Here is a 19,045-nt window from a genome sequence, read left to right as displayed (position 1 = left end):
TTCCACAGGAGTTTGACCACTTCTTGGCCACCAAGTTTGCCACCGTGAAGCGTTATGGAGGTGAAGGAGCTGAAAGCATGATGGGCTTTTTCCATGAGTTGCTGAAAATGTCGGCCTACAGTGGGATAACTGATGTCATTATTGGGATGCCCCATAGAGGAAGGCTTAATTTATTGACTGGCCTTCTGCAGTTCCCTCCAGAGGTAAGGGACTATCCATGTTTCTCACTGGCAATGAACAATTGATGGTTTCAAGATAAATATGACTATAATACTTCTTTTAAAAGTTCGTTAAGCATATGAGTCATTGGTCTTTGAAATAACTTAGTTAACTGGTAGACCCTGATACCAGTCATTCTTAACCTTCCTAATGCCGTGACCCTTTAATACAGTTCCTCGTGTTGTGGTGACCCTCCAACCATAAAATTATTTTCATTGCTACTTCATAACTATAATTTTGCTACTGTTATGAATCAGATGACCCCTGTGAAGGGTTGTTCCACCCCCAAAGGGGTCGCAACCCACAGGTTGAGAACCGCTGCTAATACTAAGGTGCACTTGACTCAAGCCATGGCATTTCACATGCATATTTGGTGATGGGAAATATCTCCTCATCATCATATGCATCCATCATCTCATATGCATGTGAAAGTTAGACAGTGAATGCAGAAGACTGAGGAAGAATCGATGCATTTGAATTGTGGTGCTGGAGAAGAATATCGACCGAACCATGGTCTGTTAAAAGACAGACCAATCTGTGTTGGACGAGTTTCGGCCAGAGTGCTCATTAGAGGCAAGGATGGTGATACTTTGTCTTACATACTTTGGACACATTGTCAGGAGCGACCAGACATTGTGTTTGGTAAAGTGGAGAGGCAGCAAAAACGAGAGAAAGACCCTTGATGAGCTGGCTGGGCACAGTGGCTGCAACAATGGGCTCAGACATAGGAACAATTGCGAGGATGGCCCAGGGCCTGATAGGTTTCACGGTGTTGTGTACAGGGGGCCTCTGGCTTGTAACCAACTCTATGGTCTCCAACAACCACAACATCTCATGGACCAATGACTTATATTCTTACCATGGGGGTTAACAATTGTAATTGTTTATGTATTAATAATTGTAAATGTTTAAGTGCCTGTTAAAGCTAGACAGTGAATGAGGCTTATGGAAGGATTTGCTACCCTTAAAACCATTAGAAACTATGTGGCATCATGGTTAAGGACCCAAAATTGCCACTACTACTTCTCCTTCCATTTTTCCTGATGCTGAGAACATACAACCGACAGTTGCCTTGAGTCCATTCCAAAGCATGGCGACCCTTTGTCAGGGTAGAACTATGTTCCATGGGGCTTTGGGTAGCATTTTTTTTTTAGTGAATCACCAGGCCTTTCTTCTGAGTGGCTCGAACTTCCAATATTTAGATAAGCACCCAAACACATTAACCATTTATACCACCTCGGGACTTCCTTCAGAAGTTGATAATCAGCTTTAAAAGACAAGTATGGCAAAAATGACAAATATAGCACAAGAAAAGAAACTGGCAGATAGAAGCATGTGCAGAAATACATGCAGACCCTTAGACCAACATTTTCTTTTCCAGAGTGTCCCAGGTGGAAAAAACTAAGCAGAGATGCAGAAATTATTATATTTGTGAATGATGTGGGTACTTGTACATTGTAAGTCTGTATGTTCCTATTTGCACAGGGGATAAGAAGGACCATTTAAATAATTCAGATATGTTTTGGAAAATGCCAGTTTTGATCAATATTTTGGGTTGATAGTCTTTGTTATGTACCAGCCCAATCTTTAGCAAGTTACTTCTCTTGTTTACCCATTTAGAAATGAGGTTAAAACCACCTATTTTCTAGAAGATTGTGAAAATGAAATGAGGTAATGAGCATAGAAAAGTCCTCTGAGAACTAGGTACAGTCCATTATTGCTTGAGCTAAGCAGTATACTTCATTATCTGCCCAAATGGGGAAGTCCTAGTCCATTACTTTTTTTCCCAGTCTATTACTTTTGTGTCTAACTGGAATGAGATTAATATGAAGTTCTTACATGATTTGGCACGCTGTTAGTCAGAGGTAGCTTAATATTTGCATTGTATTAGATTTCTCTATGAGAGAAAGATGGGACTTTCTATGCTCAGAAAGACTTCCCGTCTCAGAAGTCCGTAGGGGCAATTCCACCCTGTCTTACAGGAGTCAGGGTTGGCCCGACAGCAGTGAGCTTTCTTAGATTTCTCTTATGGTCTCACTTGACTTCATTCTCAAGATCTCCAAATAGTCTATGCAATAGAGCTACTAGTTATAAGTTCCTGGTTATCTTTAAATAATGTGTGTTTATAATAATTATAAGGAGTTTCTGTTTGGCGCAAATGGTTAGTATGCTCAGCTGTTAACCGATAAGTTGGAGGTTTGAGCCCACTCAGAAGCACCTTGGAAGAAAGGCCTGATAACCACTTCCCCAAAATCTGTCATTGTAGACCCTGTCGTGAAATTCTACACGCACGCACGCGCGCGCGCGCACAGGGTTGCCATGAGTTCAGTTGATTTGACGTGCTACTGGTGATAATGGTTATAAAAGCTTTTGAGTGGTTTTCTTTTTGGATTGTGTAATTAAAACAACAACAACAACACTTTTTCCCTAGTCTTAATGTGTTAAAATTTCATTTCTTTAATATCTACTCATAATAGCTGATGTTCCGTAAAATGCAAGGCTTAAGCGAATTCCCAGAAAACATCTCAGCCACCGGAGATGTCCTGTCTCACCTGACCTCCTCTGTTGACCTGGACTTTGGAGCCCACCATCCCCTGCACGTGACAATGCTGCCTAACCCTTCACACCTCGAGGCTGTCAACCCTGTGGCTGTCGGGAAAACTCGCGGAAGGCAGCAGTCTCGTCAGGATGGGGACTACTCCTCAGACAGTTCCGCTCAGCCTGGGGACAAAGTCATTTGCTTACAGGTACGCCCCTAGCAGACCACAGGTGAGGAAAGTCAGTGAGGACCAAGGTCAGGGTTGGTAGGCTTGAAAGGAGAGCATTTGGGAAAATAATATTCTGGGACCTTTGAAAAATGAACGATAGGTAGGATGTCTAGGCCATTGGCTGAGCTGTGGGTTTTCCCTGCCTGTTTCTTGAGTTCTGACTGGGTTACTGGGTTGCTGACTGGCGTACATGCCACTGCTGAGAAGTCAGATGCCAAAGCTGCTCTGAAAGTATGTCCCCTAAGAAACTGCCTGATAGCCATACGCCTAGCCAGGCCACGAACTATAGAGCCCGTTTATTGTTATGTCAAAAGGGGGTTTTCACATTAAGACAAATAATTGATGACTCCCTCAACTCCCAGTTTTTGGTAGCTTGGCAGGTACCTTATAGAGGGTCACATCCTCTTCTTTGAGTATGTACTCCTTTAAATAAGAGCCTTCACTACTCTGGGGAATAATCCATCTGTGTATCAATCAGTGACTGAGCCTTCAAAGCCAACAGAAATCGATACATTTTTAAGGTAATAGAATATTATGCCAAGTATACAAAATAGAAACATTAGCCTATCCATGTTCATTTTCCACAGGCCAGAAACTTGTAGTAAATAAATGTGGAGGCAGACGACTATTGGACTAGATGAGGGTACACTATTGCCAACCAGAAACCTTCAAACTCCGAGCCAGACATTCTCAAAGTAAATGACTGATTTCATGATCATCTGAACTATTTTAGTCATTCATATTTACCCAGCATATTAATCAGATCTTAATCTTGAGAGCCCTGATGGTGTAGTGGCTACGTGCTGGGCTGCTAACCACAAGGTCAGCAGTTGAAAACCACCAGGGTCTCAGTGGGACAAAGATGAGGCTTTCCACTCCTGTACAAATCAGGCTTGGAAACCCCCCGAGGCAGCTCTACCTGTAGGGTCACCGTGAGTCGGAATGTGCTCAATGGCAGTACGTTTGATTGTGATTTGAGCATTGATTTCTCAAGTCAGAGGTGAAAATGACCTTTTCTTTTAAAGTGATGAGAACCGACTGTCCTCCTTTCTCTCCCTGGTGATCTAGGTGTGCTTTGCCCTGCTCTGCCTGTGTCTGTTTTGCTTTCTGTGCCCACATATAATCATTATTACTATTTTTTAGTTAAATATAATTATCTGTAGTTCTAGTTTTCTTCCTTTTTTAGCCACTCTGGCCAATATTTAGATCTGAGGGATAAGGAGTCTGAATTTTTTTTCAATAAATCATTTTATTAGGGCTTATAACTCTTATAACAATCCATACATCTATTGTATCAAATATATTTGTACATATGTTGCCATCATCATTTTCAAAACATGTTCTTTCTGCTTGAGCTCTTTGTATCAGCTCCTCTTTTTGCCCTCCCTCCCCAGCCCTCCCACCCTTATAACCCCTCATAAATTATAAATTACTATTATTTTCATATCTTACACCGTCCGCTGTCTCCTTTCACCCATGTTTCTGTTGTCATCCCTCTGGGGGAGGGGGTTATATGTGGATCATTGTAGTCAGTTCCCTGTTTCTCTCCTCCCCTCGCCCCCGCACCACCCCCATCGCCTTACCCCTACCCTCATGGTATTGCTACTCCCATTACTGTTTCTGAGGGGTTTATCTGCCTTGGATTCCATGTGTTGAGAGCTTTTATCTGTACCAGTGCACATGCTCCAGCCTAGCAGGATTTGTAAGGTCAAACTGGGGACATGACAGCAGGGGTGGGGGGGTGAGTAAAGAAGTAGAGCAGTACTTCTCAACCTTCCTAATGCCGTGGCCTTTTAATACAGTTCCTCTGAACTAAAGGAATGCTGTGTGTTTCGTGGGTGATATGCTGTACCATGGCTGACACGTTCCTTCCTAGCGACCCTTCTGTGAGGGATGCCCAATTGTCTACAGATGGGCTTTGGGTCTCAATTCCGAACTGCTTCATTTGCTTCAATATATTTGTTTGGAATCTTCTGATGCCTGATACGTGATCCTGTCAACACCTCTTGATCGCACAGGCTGGTGTGCTTCTTCAAGTGGGCTTTGTTACTTCTCTGCTAGATGGCTGCTTGTTTAGCTTCAAGCCTTTAAAACTCAAGACCCACATCTTTTAATAACCAGGCACCATCAGCTTTCTTCACCACATTAACTTATATATCCATTTTAACTTAAACGATCGTAGTGGGAAGGTGAGCATCACCTTCTAATAAGAATGCTAGGTTCTTATTAGAACAAAGTGCTCTTGCATTGAGGAAGGACTTGAGTAGAGGCCCAGTGCCCATCTGCTACCTTGATACTTAACATTTAATATATGTACCTAGACCTATATCTCTATCATTATGTATTAATATATTTACATGTGTGCATCCCTATATTTATACCTCTATAAATATATTTTGCCTCCTAGTTCATTCCTTTATTTCTTTTTACTTTCTTCCTATCCCACTATCATGTTCAACCTCCATTCGGCTCGCAGTACTTTCTCTCGGCTACATTGCACTTGATCAAACCCCACCAGGCATTCTGCACCCTCCTCACCAACATTTTTTTTAATGAAACAATTTTTAATTTAGTTTTATTTTGTGTGTGTGCGCGTGCTAAATCCTGTATTTTTTTGTCCCCATCCCCGCCCCACCCTTCACCTCTTCCTGTTCCCACCCCTTGTGTGGCCACCCTGTAGTCATCAAAGTCTTGTCTATTGGTAATAGAAATAAACCACATGTCTTGTCTTTCTTGGGGGAACTCTTAAGTGTGGAGCCTATAAGATCCCAGTCGCTGTGATTTCTACTGCTACTCTTTCTGCCTGTCCACTGGTTATCGTGGGCCTGGACCTGACGCAAGTGCCTGCTCAATGGTGATCCTCTCTGTGTGTCACAGTCACCCAGCCTGGGTTTATGGATTTTGCCTCTTCTCCCCACCGAGCTCCACAGCAGGGAGTGTAGTGGTTACCTTTGTGATTTAAGATGGAAAATCAAATGTGCAGATGACCAACACATGCAAGCTTTCATGCCAAGCATGCTAAGGCTCATGGCGACCCCAAGTTATCAGAGTAGAACTGTGCACCAGAGGGATTTTAATGGCTAACCTTCTGGAAGTGTGTCCCCTGGCTTTTCTTTCAAGGCGTCTCTGGGTGGACTTGAACCCCAGCCTGTGATTTGGCTGTCACGTATGCTAACCATTTGTACCACCCAGGGACTCCAGTCATACCGCTCTCCATTGTCGTCCAGCTGTTTCCCATTCACAGCAATCCTGTAGGAGCGAGCAGCACTGCCTCACAGGGTGGCCAAGGCTGCACATCTTTACAGAAGCAATGGGAGAAAGTGGCTTTGCTGTGTCACCACACCCAAGAAGGTGTGAGCTGGAACATTTTCTTAGTGAATGAATGGAGTGTCTACTTTCATTAGCCAAAATAGTCTACTTTTTAAAATGACAGCTTCTTTCAAGGATGTACTCAATGGCATTAAAAAAATATCTGCCTCCAAGTATTTGTTCTTCATTCATATTTCTGTCTTTTGTTTCTCCTATTATTACAGTTATAATAGTTGCCTTAAATTAGGGTGCTTTTGATCTCTGTTTATTTTAGCATCTGGGTGGTTTATAGCAATAACCTTTTAGCATGAAATCAGTCTAGCTCATACTTTCTTCTAATATTTCCAGTTTCCTCATGATTTGTTTGCTTGCTTCTCCTGCTCTCTCCACCTCCTTTTTATTTCCCCCCACACCCCAGGACTTTCTGTAATGATCAGACGCCTGGAAGAATGGCACATTGTAGACATTCTCTCAGAATCATTATTTTCATTCCGGCCTTCTTTGACTCATCTATGATGCATGTGTCTCCCACACTACCTTGTCTATGCTGTCACATCCCTCTCCCTGGGGTGCCCCTCACCCAGTGAGCATGAGGCGAGGCATTCATAATACATGCATTCTCTTTTCAGGGAGCCAGGATGATTGAGGCAGAGAGAGAGGCCAAGATTTGTGCAGTGTGCTATGCCTTGTACCTGGTTGACCGCTTCAATGGTCCATCTACATATCCTAGAACATTTGTTTGATTGATGAGGACGGGGGGTGGTACGTTTCAGATGGAGCAACTGAAGGTAGCTATTAGAGCAAAAGAACTGAGATAGCATCTCTGAGAGATGCTTTTGAGGCCAGCATATATATTCTAGAATATTCCATAACTAGCAACATTTAGGACAGGAGAGTAGTAATTGGTTTAAAACTTTTCTCCCTCATTTTAGCATTTTCAAACAATGTATTCCAATTGAAAAACCTAAATTTCCGAATCCCTTCTTTTCCTCTCCTCCTTGCACCCCCCTCACCCATAATTTAGGTTCATGGTGATGCTTCTTTCTGTGGTCAAGGGATCGTTCCAGAAACATTTACGCTCTCCAACCTCCCCCATTTCCGAATTGGTGGCAGTGTCCATTTGATTGTCAATAACCAGCTGGGCTATACCACTCCCGCAGAGAGAGGAAGGTCTTCCTTATACTGCAGTGATATCGGTATGTAACTCAGGAAGCAGTGGATGTTGCTAGAGCAGACAAAGGCTTCCTAGAGAAACTTCGGATCCAATCAGAATACTACCTCAGCATTGCCAACTTTATATTCCTTTCAGAGTCTGAGTGTGTCTTTTTTTTTTCTGAGTGTGTTTTTTAAAGCCAAAGAAATAAGTAAAGATTGGAACTGAGAGTTTGCGATCTCAAACTGATTAGGGAGTCAGCTGAATAATCTTATAGAAACCAAAGATCAATACAATTAACACAATAGTAGGTTGTCTACAGGGCATTCGAACGTGTTTTGTCTAAGATCATAGTCAGCCACGGTCAACTTCGCAATTTGGGTGACTCACTTGGTGGGAAATAAGATGTGAAGGATCAAAGTCAACTTGCTTTAAATAGAGCAAAGTCAGAGCAGTTACAAGAACTGTTAGGTGGTAGGAGATATTCTGCTTTTACACCCCGAGTCTGAACCCGATGCCTCTTGGATGCCCATATGAAAAGCCTTTGTGATTAGTGTGATAGAGACACTGGACGACCATTCTCGATCTTCTTTTGGAGAAAATTCATCTCATATTTCTAGGATGCACCTTCCATGATATACTGTGATAAATATATATATATATATATACACACACAAAATTCAATATTACTATTAATATAATAGATGTCAGCAAAAAACAATATTAGCTATTATATACCAAAGGGGTTCCTGGATCTTCTTTTGGAGAAAATTCATCTCATATTTCTAGGATGCACCTTCCATGATATACTGTGATATATATATATATATATATATACACACACAAAATTCAATATTACTATTAATATAATAGATGTCAGAAAAAAACAATATTAGCTATTATATACCAAAGGGGTTCCTGGCAGTGCTGTCAGGTGAACATTGAACTGCTAACTAAAAGATCAGCAGTTCAAACCCACCAGCCATTCCAAGGGGGAATGATGAGGCTATCTGTTCCCATAAAGATTTGCAGCCTCGGAAACCCAGTTTGGAGTCAACTAGATAGCAGTGGATTTGGTTTTCTTTGTTATTATTTGCCAGGCAGTGTTAAACAACTTTTATGCATCATTTATTCTTTATGTACCACCACAAAGAGGTCAAGCTATTACCCCAGTTTTATAGATGACAACACTGTGGTTGAGTATATTTCCATAACTCTCTCAAGGTCACACAGTAAATCATAGAGCTGAGACCTGAGCTCATTTTTGACAGTGGACTCTAAACTTTTGGTTCTTACCAACCATCTCAAACGTCCTGTGCAGATACGGCCTATCCTGCCCATACAAGCAATGGGGCAAAGAAGAGGTGGGCTTGTGGGTCTGGTTAATCCTCATCTCAGTCTTCTTTGCCCTAGGGAAGCTTGTAGGCTGTGCCATCATCCACGTCAATGGAGACAGCCCAGAGGAAGTGGTCCGTGCCACACGTCTGGCTTTTGAATACCAGCGCCAGTTCCGCAAGGATGTGATTATTGATTTGTTGTGCTACAGGCAGTGGGGCCACAATGAGCTGGATGAGCCGTTTTTCACCAACCCAGTCATGTACAAAATCATCAGGTACTGTTGTAAATCTCTCTTTTTGGCCTCTCCATCCTTCCACTTACAGTACTTGTTATTATTATTATTTTTTTCATTTGATGCTCTCCAGTACCATGACCAACTGTTGGCCTGGGACGAGGGGTTCTTGGGACATGAAACATTCAATGTTAACATTAGGACAATCTGGGTCAAGTGGAATGGTTGGTTATCCTATGGGTCTCCTGAGTTACTTATGTTTTTTCACCTCGACATACCTCTTCATTAAATAGAGAACAGGTAACCTAATAGCCTGCCTTTAGCAGGCCCAGGGAAGATTGAAGTAGGAGCCCAAAGCCACTTAGTGTGACATTGACAGCATCAGAAATCGAGCCTCCGTGGCTCATGTCTGCAAACTGTCCACGTGGAACGACTTTGGGCCTTGGAGAGAAGTAGCATGAGGAATTTTAATGAATGTCAATACTTCCTTGTCCAGTGTAGTAGCCACTAACCAGCTGTGGTTTTTGAGCACTAGAATTATATCTAGTCCTAATGGGGATATAGTTCAGAGACAGTATGAAGAAAAAAAAAGAATGTGAAAGACCTCTTAAATGAATTTTATATTGATTAGGTATGGAAATGACAATATTTAATGTACATTGTGTTAAAATAATATTTTGAAATATGTTTCCAACAATAATTCCACCTATTCCTTTTTCTAATATGATATATGGTTAAATATATGATTAAATGACATATATGATTAAATGACATGTGATTTGCCTTACATTTCTTTTGGACAGCGCACTCCTTCAGAAGGTTAATCTGACAGGTAATATGCTAATTGGGAAACTGCTTTTTAAGATATTGGAAAGTAAATAGGTCTTTATCCCCTACTTCATTGACTTAGAGATGGAAGTCAAAGCAGAAGAATAAGTTTGATGTCATGCTACGAACCTTCCTGGTCACGGATAGAAAGAGCACGGCTTGGGAAAATAAATGCATTTCGTGACTGCTGAACTTATCAGCTCAATCACTTGGTGAACCTCACCGCCCATTTTTGGAAATCTTATCCTGCCTACCTCTCATGTTTGTCAGGATGGAGTATAATAATTTATTTGACCTGACTTTTTAGATTAAAGTACTGCATGAGTGTAGAATGGTGTTATTATTGTTGCTATGAAGTCCAAGTGGGGATTATTGTGCAGTGACAGGATTCACCACGAAACGAGGAACAGATGCTGGGAACTTTGCAGTCCGTGCTTTCTGAAATAGAGGCATGTACAGGTGGCCATCCTGGAAAAGGATTTTTCCAACCCATAGATAGAACTCTCCCTGTAGTCATTTCTACTGGAGGTACACAGACGCTCATAAGGACCCATTTGCTTTCTCTGCTGCTTGCCTGGAGGTAGCCGGTTCTTACCTTGGTCAGTGCCTGTTTGCAGCAGCGACGCTATGCAACACCTTTGAGGATGACTGCCTCTTCCTCTCTGAGGTGTCCACAGAGCAGATTGATTTTCCTTCCCTCTCTCTTGGACAGAGCCCGAAAAAGCATCCCGGACACATATGCAGAGCATCTGATTGGCACTGGCCTCATGACCCAGGAGGAGGTGTCTGAGATAAAGGCCTCCTACTATGCAAAGTTAAATGACCATTTAACGAACATGGCCCACTATAGCCCACCTGCCACTCATCTGCAGGCCCACTGGCAGGGCCTGGTCCAGCCTGAAGCTTGCATTACGACCTGGAGCACAGGGATGCCCGTAGATCTCCTGCGGTTTATTGGTGCAAAGTCTGTGGAGGTACCAGAGGAACTCCAGATGCACAGTCACCTTCTAAAGATGTACGCTCAGGTAGGTCTTTTCCAGAGAACACTGGAATCTCTGTGGTTTTGTCTTCCTGCTTAGCAAAGAGGTTGATGTTGGTCTGGTCATTTTGGTTGGCTAAGTCATTTGACAGATACTTACTGGGTGTCATTAGGTTCTAGGATCTGACCCTAGTGTTTGTGATGATAGTCAATTAGCTCAGATTCTGTCTACTCCCTTCCTTTCCTTCTTTCTGTCTTCTCCCTCTTTCCTCCTTCCTGTCTTTATCCATCATTCTTCCCTTCTCTTTCCTGCCTCCCTCTCTGTATCTTTCTTAAAGAATGCACAATACATGTCCTTTGTAAAAGTACAGAAGTATCTGTTTTGATATTTCTGAGTTCTAAGTAGAATATAATTCTTTGGAGACTTAAGTAAAAATTGTCACACGTTTTGTTTCATATTAAGTGTAAGATGACCAATAGTCTTGGTTTGCCTGGAACTTAAGGGTTTTCTTAAATGTGTGGCTTTCAGTGCTTAACCTTGGAGAGCCAGGAACCAACAGAGACAGTTGGTCACCCAAGTCAAATGCTTCATTTTTTAAAAAAACTTGAATTAAGAAACTTTTCCTTGGGAGTTCTTTTAAAGCTTTCACTTCCAGTTTAAGTTTTCACTGTAGGAAAGATTCGCAGTCTCGGAAACCCTACTTAGGGGCTGTGGGTCAGAATCAACTTGGCAGCAGTGGGGTTGGATCCAAACTATGATCATAAACTGTCTGCTTGACACCCAACTTAACTGAATATTACAATTACAATTGCCTATGTTTCTTTCCCTGATTCCATCTCCTCTTACACAGCTGCTGAGGTAAACAATAACCTGGAGTTCAGGTTTATTTTGCTTGCTTTTGATGTTTATGTAGTTGTTATCATGCTCTACTATATCTTTCTATGCATCCTTTTTTAAAATGCAGATTTATGGTCTTGAAACTTCCCTTTGTTGTGTGAAATTGTTTGAACTCAATGTGGAAAAGGATGTGGACTCCTAACGGTTTCTTTTTTCCTTGTCCCCAATTGTGTAGTCCAGAATGGAGAAAGTGATGGATGGAACAAAGTTAGACTGGGCCACGGCAGAAGCTCTTGCCTTGGGCTCATTACTTGCTCAAGGTAGGATGTTTCTGGGTCGCTTCATAGCTGATAGGCAATGCTTCATATGATGTTTGTTGTCCTTGACCTCTGTGGTTTCATAAGGTGTAACTACCTTATTTCTATTCCTTTCATTGGCTAGTGAAGTTCTAAAATGTGTTAACTTTTCTTTCCTGATCATAGTATAGGTCATGTTGACAACTTTCATCAGAGAATAGACTACATATAGATCAGTTATACTCAGGATACAAAGAACTCAGTGTTGGACATACTGGAAAGAGAATTTTCTTTAAAAAGTGGAGGGCAAATGCTTGTGCTCCAGGCTGATATAAGCTTACTTTGTCTACAGGCTTCTGAATATAGGACAGGTTTATTTTAATAAGGTTAATCTATTATTCTAAGGAAAGCCCTCAGCATGAATAAAGTATGATTCAGGTTCACTATACCTTATTTAGAAACTCGGGTGGTTAGGGGCTAGGCTGCTAACTGCAAGGTCTACAGTTTAAAACCACCAACTTCTCCAGGGAAAAAGATGAGACTGTTCATGCTTGTAAAGATTTATAGAATATACTTTGGGATGAGAAGCCCTTATGGCATAGTGCATTATGTGTTGGACTGCTAATCATAAGGTCAGCAATTCAAATACACTAGCAGCTCCTTGAGTTAAAGATGAGGCTTTCTGCTCCTGTGAAGATTCACAGCCTCCAAAACCCAAAGGAGCAGTTCTGTTCTGCTCTATAGGGTAACTATGAGTCAGAATTGACTGGATGGCAGTAGATTTGGTTTTGACTTTTTACGTTAAAACTAGGAGCCCTGGTGGTGTGGTGGTTAAATGTTCAACTACTAACCCAAAAGTCATTGGGTTGAAACCACCAATTGCTTGCATGAAGACTGCATCCTTGGCAACGCTGTGGTAAAGTTCTACTCTGTTCTATAGGGTCAATATGAGTCAGAAGTGACTCAGTAGAAAAATACCTTCTTATGAGATCGTTCATGATGACCTGGATGTCCCCCCTCTCTTCCTTCCTGAAGGTTTCAATGTTCGCCTAAGTGGCCAAGACGTTGGCCGTGGAACGTTTAGTCAGAGGCATGCAATGGTGGTTTGCCAGAAGACCGACAACACCTATATCCCTCTGAACCATATGGATCCCAAGCAAAAGGGATTTCTAGAGGTAGGCTGTCTCATCATATGTGGTCAATTTCAATCTCTTCATCAATTTTTAATGGAAGGAACATACTAGAGAGTAGGCCAGAGCTATTTCTTCTGGCTTCTTATCTGTGATCATACAAATTTCAAAAAAACGGTTATTTTGCCAGCCCCAAAGTGACACCATAATCTATCTTTTGCTATAATTCATTAAAGCAAGTCAACGATGTGATTAATAAACCAATATTTTTTGCCTTCTTTTAAAAAGACCAAAAGCAAACAAATCGCTTCTTTAAGGTTACCTTATTTTATCTCTCGTGGGTTTGGTGAATGTGATTTATCACTTCTTACCATGTTCCCGCTATTGTGCCATGCTCTGTAGACTCTTGAGGACTGGGACTGAGCCATTTCATGTTTGTTCCCCTAATAACAAGCATAGTCCGTGGCATGTGATATTTATGAAAATCAATTCTTCGTTAAAGTAAGATTAATGGCACCCATCTTCTTTCTTTCTCTAGTCATTTGCTTGAAAGTATTACACTGATACTTAGTATTTCTTTTAAAATTTACTTGGCAAAACGAATACTCCAGGGAGATCATTTAAAGGACTAAAATTCACCCCAGTAGAAAGAGTTACTCGGCCTGATACCTCAGAATCATAGTCTCAGGGGACACCAAAGTCAAGTTGCCTAACATCATCCAAAAACACAATGTGCTACTTCCTGATTTGGTGAATAGTGACTGAGGTCTTAAAAGCTTGTGAATGACCATCCAAGGTGCAACAATTTGTTTTTCCCTGTCTGTTAACAAAGAATAGAAAATTAAAAGGCCCATGAAAAGAATTCATCCCAAAGATTCATAGGCCTGCTGAACTCCAGCTTCCATGCCTCTGAGACCAGAAGAAAAAGATGGTATCCGGCTACCACTGCCTACAGCTCTGAAAGGGCTCACAGTAATAGCTGCTAGAGAGACTAAGAGAAAAACGTGCAACAAAAATCAATAATAAAAAAAATCAGGTTTACTAGTCTGAGAGATACTGGTGGAACCTCCAAGTCTATGGCCCTTAGACACTAACTGAAACTGAGTTCACCCTAGTGGTTCAACTCTCAGCCAAATAGGAGACTGGCCTATAGGGTACACAATAGCACCAGGGGGATAAGTATTCCTGAGAACAATCAACTATATAAGCTCACATGGGCAGCATTGGCCCAGGGATAAGGCTCAGCAGGGATAGGAAAGAAAGACTGGTGGAACTGGGATACACAGGGAGGAAGTGGGCAAAGTGTTGTGTTGTGGGGCCTGCAGTCAATGTTATCAAACAAAATGTGAATGAATTATTTAATGGAAAACCAATTAGCTCTGCCAACTTTTATCCATAACACAATAATAAGTAAATTAAATTTCACCCCTCTATCAAGTGGGACTAGTGATCTAGAGAGTGAAATGTTTGCAATTTTCACCCCTCTATCAAGTGGGACTAGTAATCTAGAGAGTGAAATGTTTGCAATTCCTCCCATCTTCATGTCTTTTGTTTTAATATTGCCACTTTAAAAGCCTCAATTAAACTCCTTGCAGCTGTTTTTTAGATGCTGTTAAAAATACCGATTTAAAAAAAATTTATGAAGGCCCTGGTATTGAGAAGAGTTGTAGGAAAGTTCCCTTTGTTGTTCGTATAAATGCTGTGAACTCTGCAACAGACCAGCGTTCTCCTTTCAATATTGGATTCTAGTGGGGCTGGCTGTGGGGCTCATAAAACATACCTTTCCCCCAGCTCTGCTGAACCTTTATTTATTTATTTAGTTTCCCTCAACTTAAAATGTACACTGTCATATTGCATATCATGTATGCTTGTAAACTGCCTTCATTACTCTTGGGAAAAAAGTAAAAGCATTAATAGTTTCAGTAAAAACGAGGTAGACTGGATGTGTAGAAGAAGGAGCAACTACATCTACTTAGGAAGTACTAGGTAGAGGGAGCCACATTTGAGCCACATTAGGAGTTGTTGCTATGAGTCAGAATGGACTCTATGTAGTCTAATGATGCAGGGAGAACATTCCGGGTGGACACAGCACATAGAAAAGTCTTGAAATAAGAGAGCCCAGGGTGCTCTTAAAGAAGAAAGGAAGACGCAATGGATGGATGGATGGATTGTGATAAGAGTTGTATGAGCCCCCAATAAAATGATTTTTTTTAAAAAAGAAGAAGAAGAAAGAAAGAAAGAAATTCCAACTCACTGCCATTGAGTGGATTCTGCTTCATAGAAATCTACATAGGATTTCTGAAGCTGTAAATGTTTATAGGAGCAGATAGCCTCAACTTTCTCCCACGGAATGGCTGTTGCATTTGAACCGCCAACCTTCTGGTTAGCAGTCCAACACTCACCCAGCAGCATCAGCTGACACACTCAGGGAAATACAGATCACTGCATTTGACTGGAGTTTGAGCTGCTAAGTGAATACTCTGAGGATATAGAAGGAGACTGGTCTGATAGATATATCCAAATTGTGAAAGACTATAGATAGTATGTAAGAAAGGAATGTTGACCAGATGATTAGACTTTCTTGTTAGAAAGACCATGTCCAAAAATACTTTTGAAGCCCAGATTAAAGAACTATGAGGGTCAGATAAGAGCAACTATGAAGGAGGCTTCTTAGTCGTCTGGGTAGGGAATCAAGGATGCTGAATTAAGCAATAGCAGCGCACATGGAATGTGAGGTTAGATTTAGGATCTGTTTAGAAAACCAGAGCGATGGGACTTGGGGATGGAGGCGGAAGTCAAGAATGACTAATCTAGGTTATCACCTAGCTTTTTGACTCAGACAGTGGGATTATGATGGTGCCTTTCGTGCATCTAGAGAGTGAAGGAGAAGAGATGGGTTCAATGAGGAAAGACAATCAACTAGATTTTGGATATTTGACACAGAAATTTCTATCAGACAAAAAAAGGAGGAGGGAGGTTCCAGAGGTAATAAAGGGATCTCATCTAGAGATAGAGATTTGGGGAGTAATCAGAGGCTAGTGGTGTTTGAAATCATGGGAATGGGAAAACCCGTAAGAGTAGAATGAGGGGAAGATGAAGGAAAAGAGTGGAAGGATAGACACCACTGAGAAAGAGCATCACGAGAGAGTGGACAGAAAGACAGGGGGAGAGCCAGGAGTCACTGGTGTCATTGATCTCAAGGTAGGGCAAGCCAAATTAGGTGATTGAAATGCCCACTGGGACCTAGAAGGTCAAGGGCCGACCTTATCCAGAGCTATTTCAGTAGAATGCTTAGAGCAGGAACCAGACTCAAATTAGTTGAAGGGTAAACGGGAGTTTAAAATATAGAAACCAGTAGGTTATTCTTTCTTTTAAAAAAAAATCATTTTATTGGTGGCTTGTACAACTCTGATCACAATCCTTCCATCCATCCATTGTGTCCAGCACATGTGTACATGTGTTGCCCTCATCATTCTCAAAACATATTTTCTACTTGAGCCCTTGGGATCCGCTCCTCATTGTACAGATTATTCTTTCTATAGACATCTCACTGGAAGGGAGCAGCCACTGGAGGAGCGCTCAGAATTCCAAACGCCTGCCGTTGGGTTGGTTCTGCCTCGTAGCGACCTCGTAGGACAGAGAAGAGCTAGCCTATGGGTTGCTGAGGTTGTCAATCTGTGTGGGAGCAGAAAGCCTCTTCTTTCTCACTTGGTTGTGTTGAACTGCTGACCTCGTAGGTAGCAGCCCAATTCATACCCCACTATGCTACCAGGATTGGAGGGGCACCAGTAAGGGGATTATTCCTTGTCTTAATTTTAAACTTTATGTATTGTTTATACACAAAAGGAAGCCAATGAGGAGAGGTCCAGAAAAGAGGCGTGAAGGAGCCAGGCTCTGAACAAAGCAGGAAGAAGGAATTGATTAGAAATGTTACTCGTGTTGTTCAATGTTGTCAACTCAGTTCCAACTCTTAGTCACCTGACAGACAACCGAAGGACACATGGCTGCGCCATCCCCACAATTGTGATGTTTGATCCCACTGTTGCAATCACTGTGTCAGTCCATCTCATCTAGGGTCTTTGTCACTGACGACTTTACCAATCACGATATCCTTTTCCAGGGACCAGTGCCTCCTGATAACATGTCCTAAAGTTCTCCAGTTTAAAGAAGCCTTGTGCAGCTTATTTGCCCAATGCAGTACATTATTGGATTTAGTTATTTCTGCTTCCATGAACATGGACTGTAGATTCAAGTAAAGGAAATCCTTGAAAACGTCAAGGATTAAGAATGCAAGTGGCTATTTCAGCTTTGGATAGGAAGAGAAAGAAGGAAGTGAGGATAGGCAGAGGTGCACATAGAGTTGCTGGTCTAAACCTTATTTACAACAGATAGATAAGTCTGAGAAATGTATCAGTCTTTTTAAAAATAATGTATTTATTATGTGGATCATAACTGAAATAGAAATAGAAATCAGAAAAGATCATTTGTACAAATACAGTCCTGTTGGTCGTTGGTCCCAACTCATGTCAACCCTATATACAACAGAGCCACACTCTCCCTGGTCCAACCTGCACCATCCTCAGTCTCATGGCTGTATTTCAGCAATTGTTGCAGCCACTGTGTCAATCCATCTCCTTAAGAGTCTTCCTCTTTGTTGCTGATCCTCTACTCTACCAAGCATGATGATCTTGTCCAGGGAGTGATCTCTCCTGATAATGTACCCAAAACACATGAGTTGAAGTCTTGCCACACTCATTTTTTAAAATCATTTTATTGGGGGCTCATACAGCTCTTATTACAATCCATCCATCCATCCATTGTGTCAAGCACATTTGTACATTTTTTGCCATCATCATTTTCAAAACATTTTCTTTGTACTTGAGCCCTTGGTATCAGCTCATCTTTTTTTTTTCCCACATAAATTCTTTGGTTTTCCCTTTTCATTGTCCCACTTTGCATGCATATGAAGCAATTGAAAATACCTGGTTTTCCAAAAAAAATTGAGGAAAAAAAAAAAGAAAGAAAATACGAAGGTTTTCGTGAGGTGTACCTTAGTCATCAAAGTGACTTTTGGACTCTATGCACACAAGTCTTCTGCAGTAGATTTGCCCAGTGCAATGTGCCATCTGATTTCTGTATTACTGTTTCTGTGGGCATTGTTGATCCAAGTAAAATGAAGTCCTTGGCAACCGCATCTGTTTATCACAATGTTGCTTTTGGGTTCAATATAAGGATTTTTGATTTCTTAATGTTGAGGTGAAATTCATACTGAAGGCTTGTATTCTTTGATTGGCATAAGTGCTTCAAGTTGTCTTCGCTTCAATAAGCAAGGTTGTGCCATCTACATATCTCAGATTGTTGATAAGTCTTTCTTTAGTCCTGATGCTGTGTTTTTCAGGCAGTCTAGTGTCTCAAGTCACCTGTGCAGCATACAGATTGGATAAGTATAGTGAAAGCTACAACTCTGACACACAAAACTGACTCTAAACCAGGCAGTAACCCTTTCTTCTGTCTGAACTACCTCTTGGTTATGGACAAGTTTTGCGTGAGCATAATTAGGTGTTCTGAAATTCCCAATCTTCCCAATGTTATCTGTAATCTGTTACCATCCACACAATTGAATGCCTTTGCATTGTCAATAAGACCCAAGGAAACCTTTTCCTGGTATTCTCTGCTTTCAGCCAAGATCAGTCTGACATCAGCAATGACATCCCTCTTTCCACAACCATACTTACTAATAAACAATGCATTTTATTATTCTTTGTTGTCTTTGAGTTTCTGTCCATCTGTCACAGATTTGTTAATAGTTATAATGCAGAGATATTTTTATGTCTTTATTTAGTAAAAGTTTTTTAGAGAGATAATTCACATACCAAATGCAACCTTTCAATGAGTACAACTTGGTGGGATTTTTTTTATATAGACTTTCATAGGATTGTGCCATCATCACCAATA

General features: G+C 41.3%; 1 protein-coding gene across 1 annotated transcript in view; it reads left to right on the top strand.

Annotated features, from left to right (window-relative positions):
• The window catches only part of DHTKD1 (dehydrogenase E1 and transketolase domain containing 1), a gene marked incomplete at its 5' end in the record, with an annotated part of 40,281 nt that overhangs the window by 957 nt on the left and 20,279 nt on the right, over positions 1-19,045 (top strand). The window contains 7 exons of the mRNA XM_004712632.4: positions 9-203; positions 2,697-2,966; positions 7,321-7,492; positions 8,863-9,061; positions 10,560-10,872; positions 11,900-11,984; positions 12,996-13,135. Coding sequence (XP_004712689.3) covers positions 9-203; positions 2,697-2,966; positions 7,321-7,492; positions 8,863-9,061; positions 10,560-10,872; positions 11,900-11,984; positions 12,996-13,135 — 1,374 coding nt within the window. The remainder of the gene's footprint in view (positions 1-8; positions 204-2,696; positions 2,967-7,320; positions 7,493-8,862; positions 9,062-10,559; positions 10,873-11,899; positions 11,985-12,995; positions 13,136-19,045) is intronic.

Source organism: Echinops telfairi, unplaced genomic scaffold (assembly GCF_000313985.2).
Source record: "Echinops telfairi isolate 266 unplaced genomic scaffold, ASM31398v2 ScPeMD7_7473;HRSCAF=8511, whole genome shotgun sequence".
In the NCBI taxonomy this organism is placed as follows: domain Eukaryota; kingdom Metazoa; phylum Chordata; class Mammalia; order Afrosoricida; family Tenrecidae; genus Echinops; species Echinops telfairi.
Note: the sequence above shows the minus strand (reverse complement) of the source record. Positions and strands in the feature narration are given on the sequence as shown.